General features: G+C 43.3%; 1 protein-coding gene and 1 long non-coding RNA gene across 2 annotated transcripts in view; one reads left to right on the forward strand and one right to left on the reverse strand.

The window, feature by feature from the left end:
• LOC119169464 (uncharacterized) overlaps positions 1-21,361 on the forward strand; it is a 96,538-nt gene that overhangs the window by 34,626 nt on the left and 40,551 nt on the right. Inside the window, exons 4-5 of the mRNA XM_037420526.2 lie at positions 3,891-4,004; positions 4,711-4,818. Coding sequence (XP_037276423.2) covers positions 3,891-4,004; positions 4,711-4,818 — 222 coding nt within the window. The remainder of the gene's footprint in view (positions 1-3,890; positions 4,005-4,710; positions 4,819-21,361) is intronic.
• LOC142796281 (uncharacterized) overlaps positions 12,007-21,361 on the reverse strand; it is a 75,269-nt gene continuing 65,914 nt past the window's right edge. Inside the window, exon 2 of the long non-coding RNA XR_012893701.1 lies at positions 12,007-12,544. This is a non-coding gene — a long non-coding RNA (uncharacterized LOC142796281). The remainder of the gene's footprint in view (positions 12,545-21,361) is intronic.

Consider the following 21,361-nt stretch of genomic DNA (forward strand, 5'->3'; position numbering starts at 1 on the left):
ATCTGGCTGTTCCATCGTAGGGAAGCACCCACAACCTGCCGCCACACTCTTTCTCTACTTTTCCCTTCTGCCTTTCTGCATCTATCTCTCTCTCCCTGTAAGAGCTAAGCCGAACCGTGCTACCCGCAAGAGCTATAGAAGAGTGACTTCTTTGTTTTGTTTTATTCAATCAACCACTACATCATACACGCCACTGCTGGCACGGCCACCGTTCATGTGCGAATTAAAGTTCAAAATTACCATCTAACGTTCAATCCCATGCATCGCACTCCTGTCACACACCATACTAGTTCCAACTGCCCTTGCAGAAACGTGATTCCGACTGTCATGACAGACGCCCAGATGCTCACGTCTGAATTAGACGCCAACACATCAAACGTGAAGCGTGTTTCGGTCAACGACGCAGATCCGAATGACATGGAAGCCTTGCGCACATTTACGTGCCAAATAGACGCCAGTTCGGCCGGCCAATCTGACGTGTAGTGCCTCCTCGTCCACCTCTGCTTGGACGGATGCGCACGAGTGGCTTGCCATCTATAGTAAAGCGACTAATAGGACAATCCACGTCTTATCAGTTGCAATCCACGTCGTATTAGTTGCATTGCTACTGTCTGTGCTGAAGGTGTCACGGAGGCACTTCACGTTGACAGTTGGAACCCCTTCGCTCATTGAAACCATCACTGTGCTATCGCCATCTTATCGAAATTCACTCGCTCGTGCCTTCGACGCATGGTAGCGATCCATCCAAAACACCGAATGGGCGAGGGTGCTTCGGCACGATGGAACAGCCGTAAACATTTCTCTGTGTTTTCGTGACTCCGCGACGACGACAGTGTCTGCCGGCGTGTCTTCGGGAGATCGTCGGCTGAGCGAAAATTCGCCCCATGTATTTGCTTCAAATGACCACGAAGCGGGCTATCTTGGGGTAGTTAACAATGCCCTCTGCGACGCTTCTGCTGGCGTCGGAATAGGCAGCTCAAGCACCCAACTGAAGTCTTTTCTTCGCTACGTTATCGTGTAACCCAGACCCCGTTCCTCGTTACCACGGATTATGGCGGGGGCTGCAACGCTTAACCGGAGAGGGTCTATGACAAAGTGAGGAGCATGGCTGAAAATGAGGTGCAGGTGTGTAAGTTTAGTTGGTGTCGCTGCGTCCACAGCGCGCGCGTCACCAGCACGTCACCTCCAGAGGCGAACCAATAGCGCGCGAGCAATTCTCAGGCTGGCACTGGCGTCCTCTTCGCACTCTTCCTTTTCCCTCTTTCGTGCGATGCAGTGCCAGCGATTACAAATACGCTGCCGGGACTGTCAGCGACGCAAGACAAGGCTAGCGCGACTTCTGCAGCCAATTTAACCGCCTCGACGACCGTTCCAGCAGATTGGTATGGACATACTGGGGCCGTTCCCGACGTCGGCTTTCGGAAACAAGTGGATTGTGGTAGCTACTGACTACCTCACCCGCTACGCCGAGACAAAAGCCCTGCCAAAAGGCAGTGCATCCGAGGTAGCTAAGTTCTTCGTCGAAAATATCGTCCTACGTCACGGCGCCCCGGAGGTCCTTATCACCGACAGAGGAGCGGCATTCACTGCCAACTTAACTCAAGCGATCTTGGCATACAGCCAAACAAACCACCGCCGGACGACAGCGTACCACCCACAGACCAACGGCCTCACCGAGCGGCTTAACAAGACGATCGCCGACATGCTGTCAATGTACGTCGATGTCGAACACAAGACGTGGGATGCCATTCTTCCGTATGTGACCTTGGCATACAACACGGCGGTGCAGGAGACGACGCAGATATATATCTCCATACAAATTGGTCTACAGAAGGAGCCCGGTAACGACGCTCGATGCCATATTACCTAACGTCACTGACGAAGAAAACCTCGATGTGAGTGAGTACCTTCAACGCGACGAAGAAGCCGACAACTCGCTCATCTCTGTATCAAGAATCAAAAGACAACTGACAGCAGCCGTCACAATCTTAAACGACGCTTCGCGGAATACCAGTCCGGTGAACGTGTTTGGCTGTGGACGCCGATACGCTGACGTGGACTCAGTAAGAAGCTTCTGCGACGCTACTTCGGACCGTACAGGGTGGTTCGACGTATCGGCCCACCTGATTACAAGGTTGTCCCCGACGGCATCACGAACTCCCAACGACGCCGATCGCGACCTCAAGTCGTCCATGTCGCGCGCTTCAAGCCGTTTCATGCGCGTTAACAACCTGAAACGGTGTTTTTGTATTATACTGTATTGTAATTTATTTATTGTATTTTCGTCTAATATTGTTGTACCTTCACCTTTGGTTAAAGCATCGGGACGATTCCTTTTTCAGAGGGGGGCAATGCCACGTTCCATTTCTCAAGTTTTGTTACCGCCCCAATACACTACACCCTCAGCGCAAACTGCGCCTGCAGTTTTCGAGAAGCTTCAGGACTGTAGTAGATCAATTCGATGAGATCACGCCCACTCTGCGAACTGTACAGATAATTCCCAAACCTACGTCACCACCAGTGATAACGCTAGAACATTCGATGGCAAAAGTATAATTGCCGACGCACTTCGCCGCTTGTCGTTAGTTGATCGACGGCCGACGGTCTGTTCACCGCTATCAGTCCAAGACTGCTGCTGTAGTCCGACTTTCCGTTTACTGGGCACAAGTTCGCCGAAATAAACAATTGATTATTCAACTCGCAGTGTGCTCCATTCGTCCACGTCACGACCCCGTGTCAATATGTATATATATATATATATATATATATATATATATATATATATATATATATATATATATATATATATATATATATATATATATATATATATATATATATATATATGTGTGTGTGTGTGTGTGTGTGTGTGTGTGTGTTGAAAATCAAAAATATAATTTGTTGAAAATGACCCTAATTCCTTTTGTTGAACAACTTCAAGCTTACTGGTAAGCTTTTTTATCCAGGGGAACCAGGCAGTTTTTGCGTACAGCAGGATCTGGTGGATAAGTTTATAGGCCAATAACTTCGTGTCTGGTGGTGCTTGCTCGAATCGTGCTTTTTGTAAATAATATTTAGAGCAGGCGATTTATTGAATATAAGTGTCCGATCGTAAGTGCCGTGACGAAATGACCCCTGCTGATATTTATGTTTGGTGACCTTTGTAATTGTAGCTATATTATTGGCGCAATCAAATTAGGATTACCTAATGCTTTCTTCTAACTTCGGTAAGAGCGGGGTATTTTTGTTGCTGCGTACTTGCCAGTCACTGCATTAGGCTGAACCTGCTTCTAAGGTAGCCTGAAAGGCGATGAGATGACAGTTACAGTTGATTTTTTTAATGTGATGCTGTCGTGTGTAAATAACGTGCATGCAACATCAACAGATGAAGGAAGATTGTTAACAAAAGCTGAGAACAAGGCCGGTACCTACAGGATATTTTGTGGTTCGCCGTAGGTGACTGGTACATAGAAGATTGAACATGATTTTATTCCACGATCCGCGACCCGTCTATGAGGAGTTCGGTAATGCACTCGAGAATTTGACCGTTTCCCGGATAATTTGGAGTTTCAAGATGAACTTCCTATGCAACACAAGATCAATGAATTCGAGAAATCCAAGATCGAAAAGATGGATTACCAGCGAAGACAAGGCGACTTCTTGATTTACCGTCCCATGCATGTGCACATTACTTTTAGAGTTGCTTTCTTTCCTGAATTTATTGATATATAAAAAATAAACAATTTAATCATAAGGGATACTTCTATTTTGTATTGGTCAGCAGTGGTAACGAAGCGTGACCGTTACCACTAAATTCTGCTTAGCAACACAGCTGTCTTCCTTATAATGTAATTCACTGATGTTAAAAACTGAATTTCCTCTACCCTCAGTAAAGATCACCGCGGCTACGACGACCCCTCCCGTTCCTATGCCAAAGCCGAGGACCCCAGCTTCTAGGCCTCCGGCGACTACACCGACGAAGACGACTGCCACTAAATTGACTCGTGAGTTCATATCGAGCGCCGTTACGAAATACTTGTACACTTCCTCGGGGTGTTTTTTCTTTATCACGCACAAAGTCTGGTCTATATTCACGTACTAAGACACCAGAACCTAGCTACATTCACGCGAAGGGTACCGACACTTTAATATGTTGTTCTTTTGCCATTGCTCATCACAAATTTCAGACACAACCTACTTCTCGCGAATAAGTACTGCTTTTGAAATCTCTCTATATGATTATACCCAGCAATCGTTCACTTTCCTTCTGTAATCAATGTACCTGTATGCAACTATGCAACGCCATTTTTAAAGTCCTCTCGTGGATTTCCAGTTTGACCTCGGTAATCAGTGGAACACGAGCTTTTTCATATGACAAGCATCCCTCGCCACGATTGCGAAAACATCTGAAAAAGCACTAGCTTATTTTACTTATTTCACATATGAGTGAAATACAACAATGTAGGCGAGCCTCAGCATTGCTGTATTCGCTGCTGAATGATCTGCGAACGCTTCGTAAATAAATTTCATCGTTAGGACCTGTAAAGAGGTGTGGCATAAACACTTTGCGCGAAACAATATTTTTGTTTCATGTCTGTCGGATGAAGAAACAAGAACGTTGTCATTACCTTTAAATTCTATTTAATGACAGTGCAGTCATCTTTATATGGCAATTCACCGGTGTTTAATACTGAACATGTTTCGACGCAGCATTAACTACAACTCCGACCAGCCACAGCCCTATGCCTAGACCAAGTACCCCGACTAGAAGCCCTTCGAAGATTACACCAAGCACGACAACTTCCACGACAACCACCCGTAAGTGTCACGTTGGTTGCTGTCTATCTGTGCTACGATATGCAGCGATGCCTCATTGCTCATTTTTTTATTCACGTTCGCAAACTAGTCACCGTAGTCGTAAACAAAGGAAATATCCCTCTGCATTGATTGTGGCAAAACACAGAAAGAATGTAGCCTGCCATGAACCTGTGATACTTCAGTCACTTTTCATAAACTTTCATAGTTTTTATCACTTTTTTATGAACGTCGTAATAACAAACATCTGAATTCTTGCATTTGACTGCCGTCTAAATGCGGCCGCATGGCCTGGGAAGCTCCTATTGCCTGGACACGGTGGCACTAACACACGGACAGCATTCAGTTAGTCCCGTGAAGTTAAACACTGCGCATTCGCAGCAAAGTGGTAGTGGTACATCTTTAAAACAGAGCGAAAAATATCAATATATGCACGTGCATTCGCCTGTCACAGATTCTGAATTTCTTCAGTTGTGAGCAGTACCTGAGTAATGCGAGCCGCGTCTTCACGTATAAAAATATCCCATCATAGGTAGGTATTTATATTTTCTTAATGCAAAGCTGTTCACATAATGCTAAGGTAACATAATCTCACCTATGTGGATATTGTCGTCATGGTCACAAATTCAAGCAAGAAAGCTTTCAATTTCAACAGAGAAGTAAATACTTGTCGCATGTGCAAAAATAACAAACAAGCTCGATCATTTACTCTGCAAAAAGCGGCGGATTTGACTTGAAGAGGCAAGAGCCCCATGGTGTGGAATAGGGCCCAATGGGCGCGCCAATGGCCGTGGTCGTGGCCAGTGTTACCGAAGAGGCACCTTAATTTTATAACAAATTGTGTCCAGGAACCGCAACTTGCGCCAAATATATTCTTTTCAATTCCTATAAAGTAGAAAATTCAGCGCATTTCAATTTCAGGCATTACCGGGCAGTTTCGTTCTATTCTTGCAATTTTTCAGTGCAGGAGAGACATTTTTATAGTTTTATCGAGTTAAGTACGATCGCCCCATAAGGCTGATGTCAGATGCTTCAAGAGCAGCAAAAGTACGCAAAACATGTTACGAAGGTGGAGAACTGGTAGCTTGACGACAAATAGAGTGCAGTACACTCCCCCTACTGTTAGAGACGATAGTCTTTCTTGGAGACTTTAAACGTAAACAATTTGGTCTGTCTTTGTGTCTGTACACTTGTCTGTTTGTCCACACCTAACGGTACCGGGTACTCTGAATAAACTGGTCGATACTCTGAACGGCCGACCCCATCCGCAACGCCCACCAATTTCGCTCAAGGTTTAGCACTAGTACTGGTGCAATTGTCAACCAAAAAGCAAATATTGCGCATGCATGGGGCACCATAACAACGCGTATATACTATGAATGTGCGTCTTTTACTAGAAAAGGCATACATAGGTAATTTTAGGCACCATAGCGCTGATCACGCTGCGCTGACCATGCAACGCTTGCGCGAAAAGTCATGTGTTTCCAACGCTTTGCTAAGACGAGACAATGGTGGCACCTACCCGTCACCTTGTGTTCTACACCTTATCAACTCTGAGACGGGTGCGCACACCCGTATCAGAGCCACGTGTTTCGTTTTCCAAGAACACTGCCAGATGGCGCACATGTCTCACGTGTGACGTGACTTGATGTGTTCGTTCGCCTCCGCTGCACGCTCGAGGCACACTAACGCAGCGCCTACAGAATACCATTCACCGATTTTCTTGCGCAAAACACCAAATAATTGTTTTGTTCACTCTCTCCACGCAAGACTATCGTCTTAAGGTGATATTTGCAGATCAACATGCAGATACGGGGTCAATTGTTTTGCATAGGGAAAGGTATCCTGCTACCCGTAGTATTCTGTATGCGTTCAAGCATTCTATATTATAGCGTACTTTAACGAATGAAGATGTTTTAATATGACTTAAGCGTAAAATTGTTTACCACAAAATGACGAAATGCCGTATATTGATATCTGGAGTTTAACGTCCCAAAACCACCAACTGATTATGACAGAGGCCGTAGTGGAGGGCTCCAAAAATTTCAACCACCTGGAGTTCATTGACGTGCACCTAAATCTGAGCGCATGGGCCTACAGCATTTTTGCCTCCATCGAAAAGGCAGCCGCCGCTGCCGGTATTCAATCCTGCGCCCTACGAGTCAGCAGCCGAGGACCTTAGCCAGTAGTCCACCGCGGCAGGGTGACGAGATAGCGTATTTTTACGCAGACAATAGTAGCACTCAATAAAACTAAGCAGTTTTGTCGCGTGTCTAGAGGAGTCATGACTGTGGAGAAACTAAGACTTTGTTAAAATGTAACGAAACCCTCTAAATGTGCTTGTATTAGTTGTAACAGTGGGCCACTCAGGCGCCATGTTCCTTTGAATCGAATACAGTACACTGAACTGCATTGCTCAAGAGCGCTCACGTTTGTCCAGTCCGTGTCAAAAACAGAGATTGGGTGAGAGCTTTCTGTATTTGCCTGGGCACAGCTATGCAGTGTCTTGTCGCAAAGGTGATTTCAGTGTGTCAAGTACTAAAGTGCCGTTGAGATCAAGTTATGATGGGCATAATGTCATCACCACTTTTTTGTGGGGTATCAATGGGAACTAGCACGCAGGGTTAATTCATTTATTCTTTCTGTATCTGCAAGAAAATCGTTGTTTTTGTTTTGCACATTGACTGATTGTTGAAAAATTTGCATCATCCTTACCCTTGGCTCTGAAGATCTGAAGCAGGACCCGGAGAATGCGTTGCGCTCTTCGACTTCACAAAAAACGTGTTCTCACGCCCACATTACTAATTGTTGTATGGTATTACAGTAGTCGTAATTACCTACCTCATGTCCTGTTTGCTTGGCCATGCCAACATAGACATTTGCCGAGTCGCTGCTACCAAAGAACGAGAAGATCCAGATAAAAAGGGTATAAATAATAATGAAATGATCCCACCCGAAGCAGTCAAAGTGCGGGCTAATCAGCTCTTAGTTCGAGCATCAAAATTCAGGCGCTTCTGATCTCCCGGGCTAGAGCAATAGGTGCTTCAATGGTCACTCGCAGCTTTCTGAACAGAGAAGAGGCCACCAACCTTTAAATTTATCAGCTCAAATAAATGCTTCTGCAACAACAACTCGTCCTGCAATGAGTCATTAGGGTTTTTGCATTCACTACGCCCTAAAAAGTGATTAGATCCTCATGATTTTTAAATGCTGTTTTAAAGTTCTCAAAAAGCGCAAGGTTGAAAAAGAAACTTGATCTTGGTTTGATTTATCGAAATTGTGAAGCGAAACTCTGTCCGCTATATGAACGCTTCGCTGATTAGTTTTTAGTACCCGAAGTGTGAGTGGCGGTGGCTTTAATGGTTAAGGAAAAAGTGAAGTATAATAAACGGGTCTAAAAAAAGTAAAGGTTGAAGGCAGCAGGGGCGCATTGTGAATAACAAAAATCACAAGGCGTAAAGGGGAGAAGGAATATGCCGCCACCATATAGTTGCATACGATGGATACAAACGAGACAAAGCCCCGCTTACGTGAGGAGTACACTCTAAAAACTTCAACACCCTAAAGGATGTGAAACGGGTGCACGCACCAAAACACCTATATGAACACCCTTTTCACACTCCATTTTTAAAACTTCATTTCATTTAAGTTTAGTTCCTTAAAGACCCGCGAGGAGGTATTACATAAGAGGTGGGTAATTATAAACACAAAACATAGAAGCCAAAGATTTAACATAAAAAGTGAATATTGTTATTTTCTATGAACGATGATGGGCAGAGAATGGTTGCAATTTCACTGCGAAGGTCGTTCCAGTCTGGTGCGGTACGTGGGAAAAACGAGGCAGAAAAAGTAGTAGTCCGGGAGCGTGGCCAAGCAACTTGAAGCAAATGGCTCGTGCGGTGAGATATGCGTGTTGCAGGAACGATATAAGGTGGGGCATGCAAGGGACTAGCAAAACGTTTGTGGAGCAATGACAGGCTGGCTATACGACGGCGAAGTTCTAGATCTGGTAAACCAGATTCTGCTTTCAATCCAGATACCCTGACATTTGAAGAGTATGAACAGTGAATAAATCTAGCAGCCCGGTTTTGAAGTGATTCGATGGCATGTGTAAGATAAGATTGTCGAGCGTCCCAAATTGGCGATGCGTATTCTAGTTTAGGTCGAACGATGGATTTGTAAGCTTGTAATTTTACGTGTTGTGGAGCGAGGCATAAATGGCGTTTAAGGAAGCCCAGTGTTTTATTTGTAGATGAAATGGTATTAGTGATGTGTATGTTCCATGAAAGATCGCTACAAAGAGTGACGCCCAAATACTTGAATGGCGGAACATTTTCTAGCGGGATGGCATTAACTGCGTACGGATACACAAGCGGCATGTGGCGGCGATGGAATGAAACGACTTTACATTTACTCGGGTTAAGTTCCATGAGCCAGCGCTCACACCATTCCTGGAGGCAGTTTAGGTTTGCTTGTAAGGATGACTGTTTTGAAGTGTCAGTAACAGTGTCATATATAACGCAGTCATCAGCAAACAGGCGGGTTTTACAGGTTTGCTTTGAAGGCAAGTCATCTATGTATATAAGGAATAAAAGGGGACCAAGAACCGAACCCTGGAGTACTCCGGACGTTACTGAAAGAGGATTAGAGATACGGTTGTTGATATTAACAGACTGAAAGTGGTTTGTAAGGAATACCCTGATCCAATTTAGTATGTTCGGGTGAAGATTTAACTGGGAAAGTTTTAGTAACAGTCGAGAATGGGGTACTTTGTCGCACGCTTTGAAAAAATCTAAGAATGCGGCATCGCTTTGTAAGTTACAGTCCAGGTTAGTATGCCAATCATGAACAAATAAGGCCAGTGGCGTTTCACAAGAGAAACCTCTGCGGAACTCATGTTGTGCTAGATGAAAAAAGCTGTTTGAATCAAGAAAGTCTATGATATGCGTGTAGATGACGTGTTCCATGATTTTGCAGGGTACGCTGGTTAAGGATATGGGACGATAGTTTAATGGCGAGTTTTTGTTACCCGATTTGAAAATTAGAACGACCTTCCCGGTCTTCCAGTCTTCTGGTAAGCGTTCTGGTAAAAGTGACTGTGAGAGGAGCAAGCATAGAAAAGATGCAGAAATATATTTTGTGTTCTTAAGGAATTTGGAGTTGATTTCGTCAATACCAGAAGAGGAGGAAAGTTTTAATTTGTCGATTAAGCACATAATTCCATTAGTAGTGAACAATACCGGTGGCATAGCACATTCTATAATATTGTGTGGTATTGTAAATGACACGTTACTTTCTTTGGTAAACACGGATAAGAAAGCGGTGTTGAAGATGTTAGCGCATTTATCATCGGTGAATACGTGACCCGATTAACTGGTAAGAGTAATTGGGGCAGTATGCGGGGGGTTCAAAACCTGCCAAAAATTTTGTTTGGTTGTTAGTCAGCATGCTTAGTAAGTGAACGTTGAAGAAATAAATTTTTGCGTCGTGAACTGCGCATATATATGTTTTTTTTCAGCTGCGTAGTATTTCTGCCACTTTTGCGAGTCTTCTAGTCTTTTCGCTAATCGAAACAGGCGTTTTTTCTTGTTTTCTAATCTTTTGAGAGTTTTAGAGAACCATGGCTTTTGGCAGTTTTCGCGGAACAGGGATTTCGGATTGAACTTGTCAGTCACGTCATTGACCTTGTCCTTAAACAGTGTCCAGTTTTCTTTGACGGACCAGGAAAAGTAAGTAGCTTCTAGACTGGATAAGAATGCCTTAAGCGCCAAATTTTTTGCTTCATAATTGCCCTTGTGGTAAGCCGAATGGTTTTGGTGTTGTTTTGACGAATTAACGGTTTAAATGCAAATTCGGTATGGATGGCTTTATGGTCACTTATTTCGGGGAGATAAGTAATCGAGACCATGTCATCTGGGTGACTGGTTAGTATTAGGTCAAAAATATTTTCACACTCTTGTGTTACGCGTGTTGTTACAAATACCATTTGTGAAAGGTTAAAATTTAAACAAACGTCCAGGAAAGCCCCGGCTTCGCCTTGTGCCTGTGACGGCATAGTTTGGTTAAGCCAGTTAATGCCTGGAAAATTTAAATCACTGAACAAAACTACGGGGGCGTTGGGATGCTTTTTTGTAACTTCGTTCAAAACGTCTTTAAGGTTATTAGAAAAGTCAGGACAGCTATTCGGGGGCCTGTAGCAGACGCCAAGTAATACTGACTGGAGCTTAGCAGAACAAAGAATCCTAATAATTTCAAGGTCAGACGACAGATTAACTAACGAGCAGGTCATTTTTTGGATTATGGCAATAATAACTCCCCCTCCCTTCTTATCTTTTCGATCCTTTCGAAATAGCTGAAAATTAGGCAAATCGGCCAAGACCTCTTCATCAGAGACGCTGTCATTTAACCATGTTTCGGTTGATTTAAGAAAGTCGCTGTTGGACGACAAAGCCAGATTCGAAATATGTTAGCGCTTTGAAATGATACTTTTAATATTAGTGAAGGTCACGGAAAACGAAAAAGCTGATTTGGCGAAAATTTGGGGGGAGGTTGGCCTTGGTCGAGGACGGGATGATTGCTATTTCAATTCTTTCACAGACTGCGATGTCTCGTCAAAGATGTAGCGTTTAGTTCCAAGAAAAAGGGTTTTGATGCGCACCGTGAAAGCTGTTGACTTAGTTCTTGCAAAAGCAATTAGATGTTTGCGCGCATGACGTACGGCAGGGGAGAATTCCTCGCCCACGCTGAAGCCTGTGTTCTTGAATTTGCGGCCGTTGGAAAGGATAAGTTCTTTTGTCTTGGATGATTTAAACTTTAATATTATGGGTCGAATGCGGTTTTCTGAGAAGCGCCTGAGGCGGTGCGCACGCTCAATTTCTGAGGGAGGAATTGTTAGTTGGAGTGTGTCACAGCAGTGACGGACGATTATTTCTTCCGAGTCCGAATACGTTTCAGTTTTAGTAGCATCCGGAATGCCATAAAATATAAGATTGCTACGTCTCGAACGAATCTTACTGTCATCTACACGGGATTCGAGATTAGAGATCTTGTGAGTCATTTCGTTTGTGAGTGTCTTTAGGTCAACTTGCTCTGTGCGCATGGATGAAAGGGCAGTGCAATGTTTTTCAAGGTCAGTGATGCGTTTGCACAAATCTGTTAGCGTTACGTCCGTCGTTTTTAGTTGGTTTTCAATTTCCTGCATGTCGGAAATGAGCTTATTCTGTCCAGCGGATAGCTTCTGCAATTCAGTAAGCAAGTTTTCACTAGTGGGAGGCCCAGGGTTACTTTCGACATTTCCCGCCAAAAGCAAAAAAAGAGCGTATGACCTGCGCACACTCAACAATAATCACAACACAGCACCGTGGGCTCGGCAGCTGAACTAAAAATATTTACTCGATTTCTTGGCAAGAAAAGCACTTCTGTCCCTGACCTGCATGATGAAGGCAAACGGATTAGACTGCGCGTTCGAACAGCTACCAAGCCCACATTGCGGCGCGGACAGGGGCGGTTGCTTTGTAGTCGTGGCTGCAGATGATGTCTGTCTTGATGGGGTAGTCCACGTGTGAACGAGGCTCAAGGTTTGCAGTGGCGGCGCTATTGCTCTATCTGGTGCGATATTAGCGGGATTCAAGTTTGAAATGCCGCTGTGGAATGGGGCGGGAATTGTTGACGGTCCGATGAAGCCAGGCATGAGAAACAGCAGGAACAACTTTGAAGGCATGGTGAGTACCTGCATGATGAAGGCAAACAGATTAGGCTGCACGTTCGCACAGCTACCAAGCCCACCAAAATTTAAGGTGTTCGTGAATAAAAAACCCTCAAATCACCCCTTTTTCACCATTATATGTGGGGTGTTATGAACAGGGCTACAAATGATTGATTGGTATGTGGGGTTTAACTTCCCAAAACCACCATATGCTTATGAGAGACGCTGTAGTGGAGGGCGCCGGAAATTTCGACCACCTGGGGTTCATTAACGTGCCCCCAAATCTGTGCACACGTGCCTACAAGGCTACAAGTGCACGATATTTTCGGGCTGTTTTGCTTATAATGTTAGTTTACATTAACCATCTTGATACCAGCAAGGCTCCTACTACTAGCTGTTCGCAAGTCTAGTAGTGAATTGAAGCAAGAAGTAATGTGACCAAAACGATGTTTTGATCGATAAAGCTCGCTAACTACTATAAGATGGAAGATACAATAGGAGCGCCACTTGTTCAATAGAGTAAGGGCCAATTCTCCTGTACCTGTTTCTTTCATCTTTATCATTTGCGTGACAAGCCAACACTCACAAAGTGCACTGATTTGCCTGAACAAGGTAATGTTGCACACATTGGTGTAGCCATGCATAGAAAACTCCCCCCCTCATCCCCCTGTCCCCTATAAGACCGAAGCTTTTAAAGCTGGAGATAAAACGTCCGCCACCTGCGAAACCAACCAAACAAACAACTACAGAACAGTTCTTTAGCCGTAAGCACCACGTCAGCAGGCCACCATGTCTCTTAAAAACGAACATTGACGTTATGTATTTTTAGCAGGCACGTTTTATTTATTTACTGTAGTGAATGTTCCTCTTCATGTGCCCTCAAAAGTGCGTCATGAGAATTAGGAAGAGGACGCCGACCATAAAGAAAAATGCAGAATAAGGACATTTTTGTGACCTTGACGCAGCCTTGCTTACAATGACGGGAGCCTTGTTGACTAAATTGCGATCAAAGCTCTTCTCAGGGGGCCCAAAGCGTATTTTCTAGTTCTCTCTCTGTCCGCTTTTTTGTGGATCCCTATCTTTTAATTTATGTAACTCCCCCAGCAGACGTGCTTAGGTCAAAGCCTTGACTATGTAGGTAGTGAGAAAACAACATTGATGAAATATTTTCAGCCGTGGTCTTGTTCCAAGGACTGCAAGCTAAGTACAAATGTATTGTCGCAACGTGAAGACAGAAGCAGTAATTAACAGGTTGAGAAAGTAGTAGCAGGTCAGTATTTTTTATTTACTGCACGCCAGAGCGTTCCTATTCTTTCTTGTTATTGCTTGCTGCATAAAAGCGTGCAGATGCGCGTATGCGCTGTCGTCTTCGTCTTCCTACCAGTACGCACATGGCAACATGTTCTCTTCGAACAGTATGACGGCCGATGCATGCAATGTTGCAATGTCTCTACTGAAATGATAGTGCTGATAAAACATCGCTTGCATGACCCTGAATGTGCAGTCACTAAAGACCCATAGAGCTAAGCAAAAAACATCAGCTCAGCTTTTTTACCAGTATTCACTACATTAGGTCAGTGAAGGTACGCTAAATATTGCTCCTAAATTTTACAAATGTGCGTTCTGACTAGTATCTCGAGCTGGCCGCACTGCACCGACACAATGTTCACTGCGATTCAGATGCACTGTTAAAGAACGAGTATAACGCAGCAGATCACTGCCGCAAAAAAGACAAAAAAAGCAGCGCCCGCACTATCAGTAGAGGGCCAGAGCTAGCGTTAAACCGCATCTAGTCGGTCTGAGAGCGCAGCGACGCCATGAAGTCTCGTCGCCCAGACAACCTTGGCTGCCCGGTATTTCAGCGCGCTCGGACGCAGAGCGCGGGAAAGGGACTGACATCGTCTTACATGTCACTGCGTGCGCTGGCAAAAAACCCTCCCGTGTGTGTGTGGTGCACGTGGCTTCTCGATTGGCAGAGTTTATTAGTCGGTGTTTAGTTTGAAATGTGCCTGCGCTCTGAGCTCGACCTGTGTGTTCTGTCAGTGCTGTATATGGCCGCGAAGGTGCTCCGTCCTGAAGACTGGACCTGTGGATTCATATTGTGGAGCACTCGAAGTTAAATAGTGAGTACCGCTCTCACATTATTCCGTTCAGCGCTTTAACTGCGTAAGCACGAGAATAACGCCTTCAAACAACTTTGTTTTCAACTAGTTGATGACAAATCAGCATTTGTTTACTTTGCGAGAATATTTGTCCGAACTGTTTCACGGGGTTGACAGCGAAGTGTGATTGTGGGCAAGTTTTTTGTTTGTTTGTTTAGATTGTTTGGAGTACAAAGCAGAGTGTGCGTGTGCCGCTGAGGTTCAGCGAAGAAATTTACCAGATTTTTGCGGTGGCCTTTGTTGGCAGCCGTTTTTAAAGGGGCCCGCTCTTGATGCACATCAATTTTAGTTTACTAATAATGCATGCGTGGGGACGGCACCTGTTAGCTCTAAGCATTAACCGCATCTAAGACGCATATGTTTGGGCATTTTGGTAGTTATTTACTCTCTTTTTTTTCTTATTGCACAAAGACACCGAGAACGGAAAACAAGGGCGTGGTGTACATGTGGTTCTTTTCGATTCTTTTTCGTTTTGTGCGGTAACACTACTGTGATAACTCGGGTGACAACACAGCATATGCATCGGGTGACAACACAGCATATTGCTTCCGTTAGGTGTGCCTCGCGAAGTTTGCCTACTTCCTGATACATTCAATTTCGTAAAATTCGTCGACACCAGTATTTTAGTTCACACGCAACGTAGCGTGACACTGCCGACAGCCGTGCCTGTGTACCAAATCGAGCACTGAAGCTCCACTTTTGTTTGAAAAGACCTTTCGTCTGTGTGTGCAGACGAATCGCCTACATGAACCGTGCTTGATCGAACATAACTGCTAAAGTTCGATCACAATTTATTCAGATTGTTTCCATCATGTGTAACTTTCAAAATATTCTTGTTATGCAAAGTTTTATTGCCATCGCCTCGCTTTGGCGTTTAACTTCGCTAAGTACGTCAGATGTTAAAGGTATTTTTGCTATGTGGAACGTATTACCAGTTTTTTTGTTGCACAAAAAACACTTTAATGTTATACATACTGTACGGTATCTAAGCATGTCTTGCAGCCAAAATGTTAGACTGGGCAGCATATGTATCTGGGAACACAACACGCACAGCCAATGAACAGCCTACGCTGCATCGGGAAGGAGTTATGCTTTCTCAGCCAGCCGGCATGATTGAAACAAATGGCCCTACTTTTGCAGTATGCAATGGACATTGAGTGAAAGTAACAGGTTTATTTTATTCCAATTTTCCCCGCCAATTTGGCGGCTAAGGCAAATGTGTTTGAAAAAAAAATCGTGCTGATTTAATGCACTGAAAACAGTGAAATGCTTAAATATTTCGGATAGAAAAAAGTGTTTGGTCATGTGGTTGCCTTTTAACCTTTGCAGAAGGTTGTTTAAGTGTTGTTCGTGAAAAAAATAATTTACAAGTACCACTCCTTTTTTTTTATACCACGTTTGGTTTTTTTTAAGTGAAGGGGCTTATGTGTTTGAAAGGTGTTTGAAAATCAATAATATTAATACAAATTTTCGGTCACATACGTCTGCAAGAATTTAACGAAAATGTGTTATGTTCGCATTTTCTCATCGCGATACTGCACCACTTTGTATGAATATCTCAGCTGTGACTACTTACTTCACATGAAAGATATTTTAATGAAAAATTATTTTAGACATCTTAAGCTGTTAACCTCTACAAAAAAGATCACTCATTTCACAGAATTGTCATTTTCGTCCGTATTGAGACGCAATTCGACCATGTGGTGGTCCGATTAAAAAACACCTTTTACCTAAATTGAAAGCAAATAAACAGTTCTTTGTATGTGACAAGTTTAATCATTACAATTTCATTTCAAGGAATAAAATAATTTTTGAATGCTCCCATCAACGGCAATGGGAAACTTCGAGGCGTCGGCTGCCGTATGACCAAATGGCAAATGAGGAACTTGGAAATTCAAAAGTCATTTAGGGGCAAAGCTCTTGAGGCCATGGGTTGTTCCCTCCTCTGTAGTCGTACTAGTATTATGTAGCAACTTTATGAGTTGCACAATAGATATCGTTAGTGGTTTTCACAGCATATACACGGACAAAATGATGATTCTTGGGCTGAATCGTTCGTCCGTACATTTGTGCTTTCGTCTGTTCATCTGTGCATCCATCCGTCCATGCTTTCGTGTGTCGGTCTGTCCGTGAGTCCATCCGTCTTTCTGTCCGTCCATACTAGTTTCAGACTGTCTATCTGTTTGTGCATCTGGACGGACGAACGCTACGCCCCATTCATCATCATTCACTCCGTGTATGTGCTGTGATCTTTTTCTCAAAACATAAATTGCCAAGACAAAATTTGGCACATGAAAAGAACTGTTTATTTGCTTTCGATTTAAATTCAAAGTCTATTTTAATTCAACCACCACATTGTGCAAGTTGCGTCTCATTATAGACAAAACAACTATTTTGTGAAATTAGCAATTTTTTCTTGAAGTTTGACAGCTTGAGAGGTCAAAAACATTTTTCCTCCAAATATACCTTATGTGGATTAAGTATTCACTCCTCAGATATTCATTCAAAGTGCATTATTGATATAGAAAAATGCAGATATAACATATTTCGGCTAAATTATTTAAGGCATATGTGGTCAAAAAATGGTAATACTATAAATGAGCTTCATACACTTTACGCAAGCCATTTACTTAACTTGTAGACCCAATTTGGCACGAGAGAAGAGGTAGGTATGAAATTATTTTTTTCACAAACATCCATACGAGATTCCGGGAAGTTCGGGAGGCAGCCACGTGACCAAAAAATTATTTGCGAAATATAGCAGTTGCCTTTTTTATTGCAGTAAAATAAGCGCAATTTTTTTAATACACTTGAGATGGTCGCCAAAATGGCTGGGACGTCTGACGTGAATGACCCAATAGCCAATTCTTCCATTATATAATCGTGTCAATGTGAGCCAGTTCAAGAACACTAGTATCATTCGCATTTTAATACGTAACTGTACAGTACTTAATTCTACAAGTTACCTGCACTGAATACCTTCTCAATGCGAATACCGTCATGTAAGCTCAGTGGCATTCTGCTTTTGTGCGACAAAGATAAAATATGTATATTTTGTTGCACGTCGTAATGTATTCCTTTCAAAAAACTAATCGAATAAGTACCATGGTAGATCTGCAGAAATACACATACAGCTTTGTTAATACATACTTAAGCATGGAACTTGAGATTCACTTAGATTTGTCGATGCATGCAGCTAATGCACCATTATAAACTTGGAACAGCACCTTTTTATTTGCCTGCGCGAGCAAGCTGAAAGGGTAAAGTAAGGTTCATATCTACGACACAAAAGGTGTAATGATTCTGCCACATCGCGCTTTTTATGGCGTTTAATGCTCAGCATACCTTTTCTAGCATTTCTCACTGCAGTGGAGCCCGTTTTTACTGAATATGCTTGCTATGCACTCAATTTATACACACAGATAAGAAAGCAGTTAGTTATGCAGGGTGCATACTGTATGTTGCACACTTTGTGAAATTTCGGTCACTGTTCCTTGTGTATTTATTTTAGGTTTCCGGGATTGCATTTCCTGTACAGAAAGAACAGCTTCGCCCCACTTCTCTCGAAGCCACCAGTCATCTCAGCAGCTGAAGATGTTTGTGCAAGCAGCAGTGGCGAGTGGTTTTGCAAGTAGAAGTGTACCAACACTGACATTACAATTATACAGCCCCAATTACACCACCTTCTCGAGTGTTCTCCTTTTTTAATGTCGTAATTTACACTGCTAGATATAATAGGTTGTAAATGTGACTCCAGAAACTCGCTTACCCTTTTTACGCGTTTTTTTTATTGTGTAGGTTTCAATTAACGCCTTACCTCTCAGTCGTTTGCCCGACTAGCGCAATTGTTTTTGAAAGTTGTGGAGATTTATTCTATTGAAAACAATGAATTTCTAGTATATAGAATGAAAAAACTTGGTCACGTGAGATATTTAAAAATTTTGCAGAAGCCATCAAAGTCCTGTTTGTCAGAATTGCAGGTTTTCTATAATAAAGGCAGATGTTAACATATGGGCTTAATTGTTTTTTGCTTCAGCGTTATGTTCGGTTGAACCTTACGCTACAGGTTACTGCTTGCACTACTGAGTGTGTGTTTGTGTGTGTGTGTGTGTGTGTGTGTGTGTGTGTGTGTGTGTGTGTGTGTGTGTGTGTGTGTGTGTGTGTGCGTGCGTGCCTTCAGCGTCCTACTTTGTCGTTTTTGGACCAGTCTACCCACACATATATACACTGGTCTTATGCACGTCATTCAAGCCATTGGCAACATTTTTATCAGCTGCATGCATGCTGGTATAAGTGCATTTGGTGACACCAGTATCTTCCTTCTTCCCTGTCAGCCGTAGAAAAGGTTCATTTATGCTTCTCCCTGAAAACAGTTGAGGCTTGGGCTAGTTGGTGATGCATATTTGATGGAATGAAGTGCCATGAACGGCTCTCCTCAACACACAAGACTAAGCGCTACCTTCTGTGTTTCTGCCTCTGTTGTCTCATTAATCGCGCTTCATTTGATCAAGTATGCTTATCCATATAACTGCTATTGTTTCAAGGGGGTTATTAGTGTTACACCCCACTCGCATAGGTGTAGCTTCAACCAACACCCATTGTTCAGGGGTGTTTATAAACACCTATTAAAGTAGGGTGTAACGTTTTTTCACGCGCTACTATTTCAGGGTGTTTTTAAACACCCTATTGTTTGGGTGTTCCGTAACACCCTAAAAGGGTGTTAAACAAAACACCTTCATGGGTGTAAAATTTTTATAGTGTTTAATAAAGTGAAGTTTCGTAGCAACACAGTTATTTATAAGGTACGATTTGTAGTCGGAACATTGCTTATTATAAAATTTACTGTGTATGTAAGTCACCAAGCTATTTTAGGAATACTCCTTTCTTGTTAAATTCGAGGCTCGGACCTACTAATGTCCGAAGTTTGAAAAAATGGCACGTGGACAAAAGCGTGCCCTAGTTTTGGCAAAAGACAGCATTCTATTCTTATTGAATTCCGTGCAAAGGGCGCTAGTCTTTATTCCCATTCTACTCCTTCAAGTGTTGTCGTCATTCATTGGCATTCCGTTCCGAGGTTGCAAAATGTTGAATGATTTCAGAGTCATTCCAATTACGGAGTGGCCATCGCGCAACAGTGGTCGCTGATCACGTCCGTCAACTTTAGATAGAGTAGCGTGACTCTGCTCAGCATGCACGCAAGCAAGGAAACGCACGCATCGCGTTGCTTTCTGAGTCAACGAACTGCTCCAGAGGGAGCGCGTGTTAAAACTTGTTGGGCTAGCTGGTTAGCGGGTGTGGTCTTGTGCATGGTGGATTGCTTTCGATTGCACTCCGCCAAAGTGCAGTGCCCTAGCGCAGAATTCTTCACTCTGTCCAATTCCACCAATTAAAGACACCAATGAACGCACCCTATTGAGCGGCTTGTCTCCCTCGGCGCAAACATTTTAGTACATGGACGGTGCGGACTGTCGCTTCTGTGGAGAAGCGGTGCCACGATGCGGTAATTTCGAGAAATGGAGGAAGCTCATCAATAACTTGACGGGGTAGTTTCAATAAAGTAAGAAGCATTGAATGACTCTCTTGAAACCAATCACAGTGGTGTATTTATTTTCAAGCACATTGTGTGCCTGCTGTGGTCTGGAATCGAACGCGCGACCTCGGGCGTAGCAGTGTGGCATTTCAGCGGGCAAAAGTACAAGAAAATATCCGCAAATAAATTATGTTCTTGCGAAAGCAAGTATTCACCACACCAAAGGAGCGTTGCTTTGCACTCATCTTGCTAAAATAAGCTATAAGTTTGATAGGTTATTTTCAGTAACATTACCAATAGGCATCAAATAGTTATTTAGCGTGTGTGATTGTGCAATTTTTGTGCTCTTACTAAACGCGTGTGGTCTGGCTCTTTGTGCAACTTGCATATACGGGACCTTTGGTGGTCTCTAGTACTGATTTCTAGTAGTAGCTGATCGTGTCTTATAGCCTTTTTGTTGTATATTTGCGTGGTGCCGTGAGTTGTCGGGGTCTATTATATCAAGCGAACGCTATTCGGTGAGTGATACAATTACGTCATGACGTTCGTCCGAACTTCTTTGGATTTTGCCGCTCTCTAGAACTAGAAAGAGCTTTCTCCTTATCATTGAATCCACTAATCTACGTAAGCAGGCTAGCCATAAATGCAAATACTAGTACACATACCTGAAGCCTGACTGAGGACTACGGTCTACTATTAAATTTATTCACCAGAGATTCAATTACTGCTCCAAAACGCCAACAAAACACGAGAGAGCCTCGAAGGCATCGTCAGTCTACTCTTTAGCAGTTAGATACATTTTGAGTTCACTTTTCACGCTCACTAACCGTCCATTACGTACATGCTCAGAGTAATATTCAGATAAAAGCAGCCCATTAGTTGGCGCTCCTATCTATTAGTTGGCGCTCCTATCGATTAGTGCGCGCAACTCGTCAGTTCACAGTGAAAGTTAAAGTAGTAGTGCTATCACTGGAAATTACCAATACTCCGACAGCACGGACATATTGAAGCCAACAATGTCACAAATGAGCAAGACAGGAAAAAGTGAAAAGAAAATGAACACGTGGGAAGGTGGGTAACCTAAGCCGGCCTAAGCTCTCGAGGTCAGAAGTTTCTAGAATAGAAATTTGGACTTTCAGACAGTTCAGA

This window comes from Rhipicephalus microplus, chromosome 2 (genome assembly GCF_043290135.1).
Source record: "Rhipicephalus microplus isolate Deutch F79 chromosome 2, USDA_Rmic, whole genome shotgun sequence".
Classification (NCBI taxonomy): Eukaryota; Metazoa; Arthropoda; class Arachnida; order Ixodida; family Ixodidae; genus Rhipicephalus; species Rhipicephalus microplus.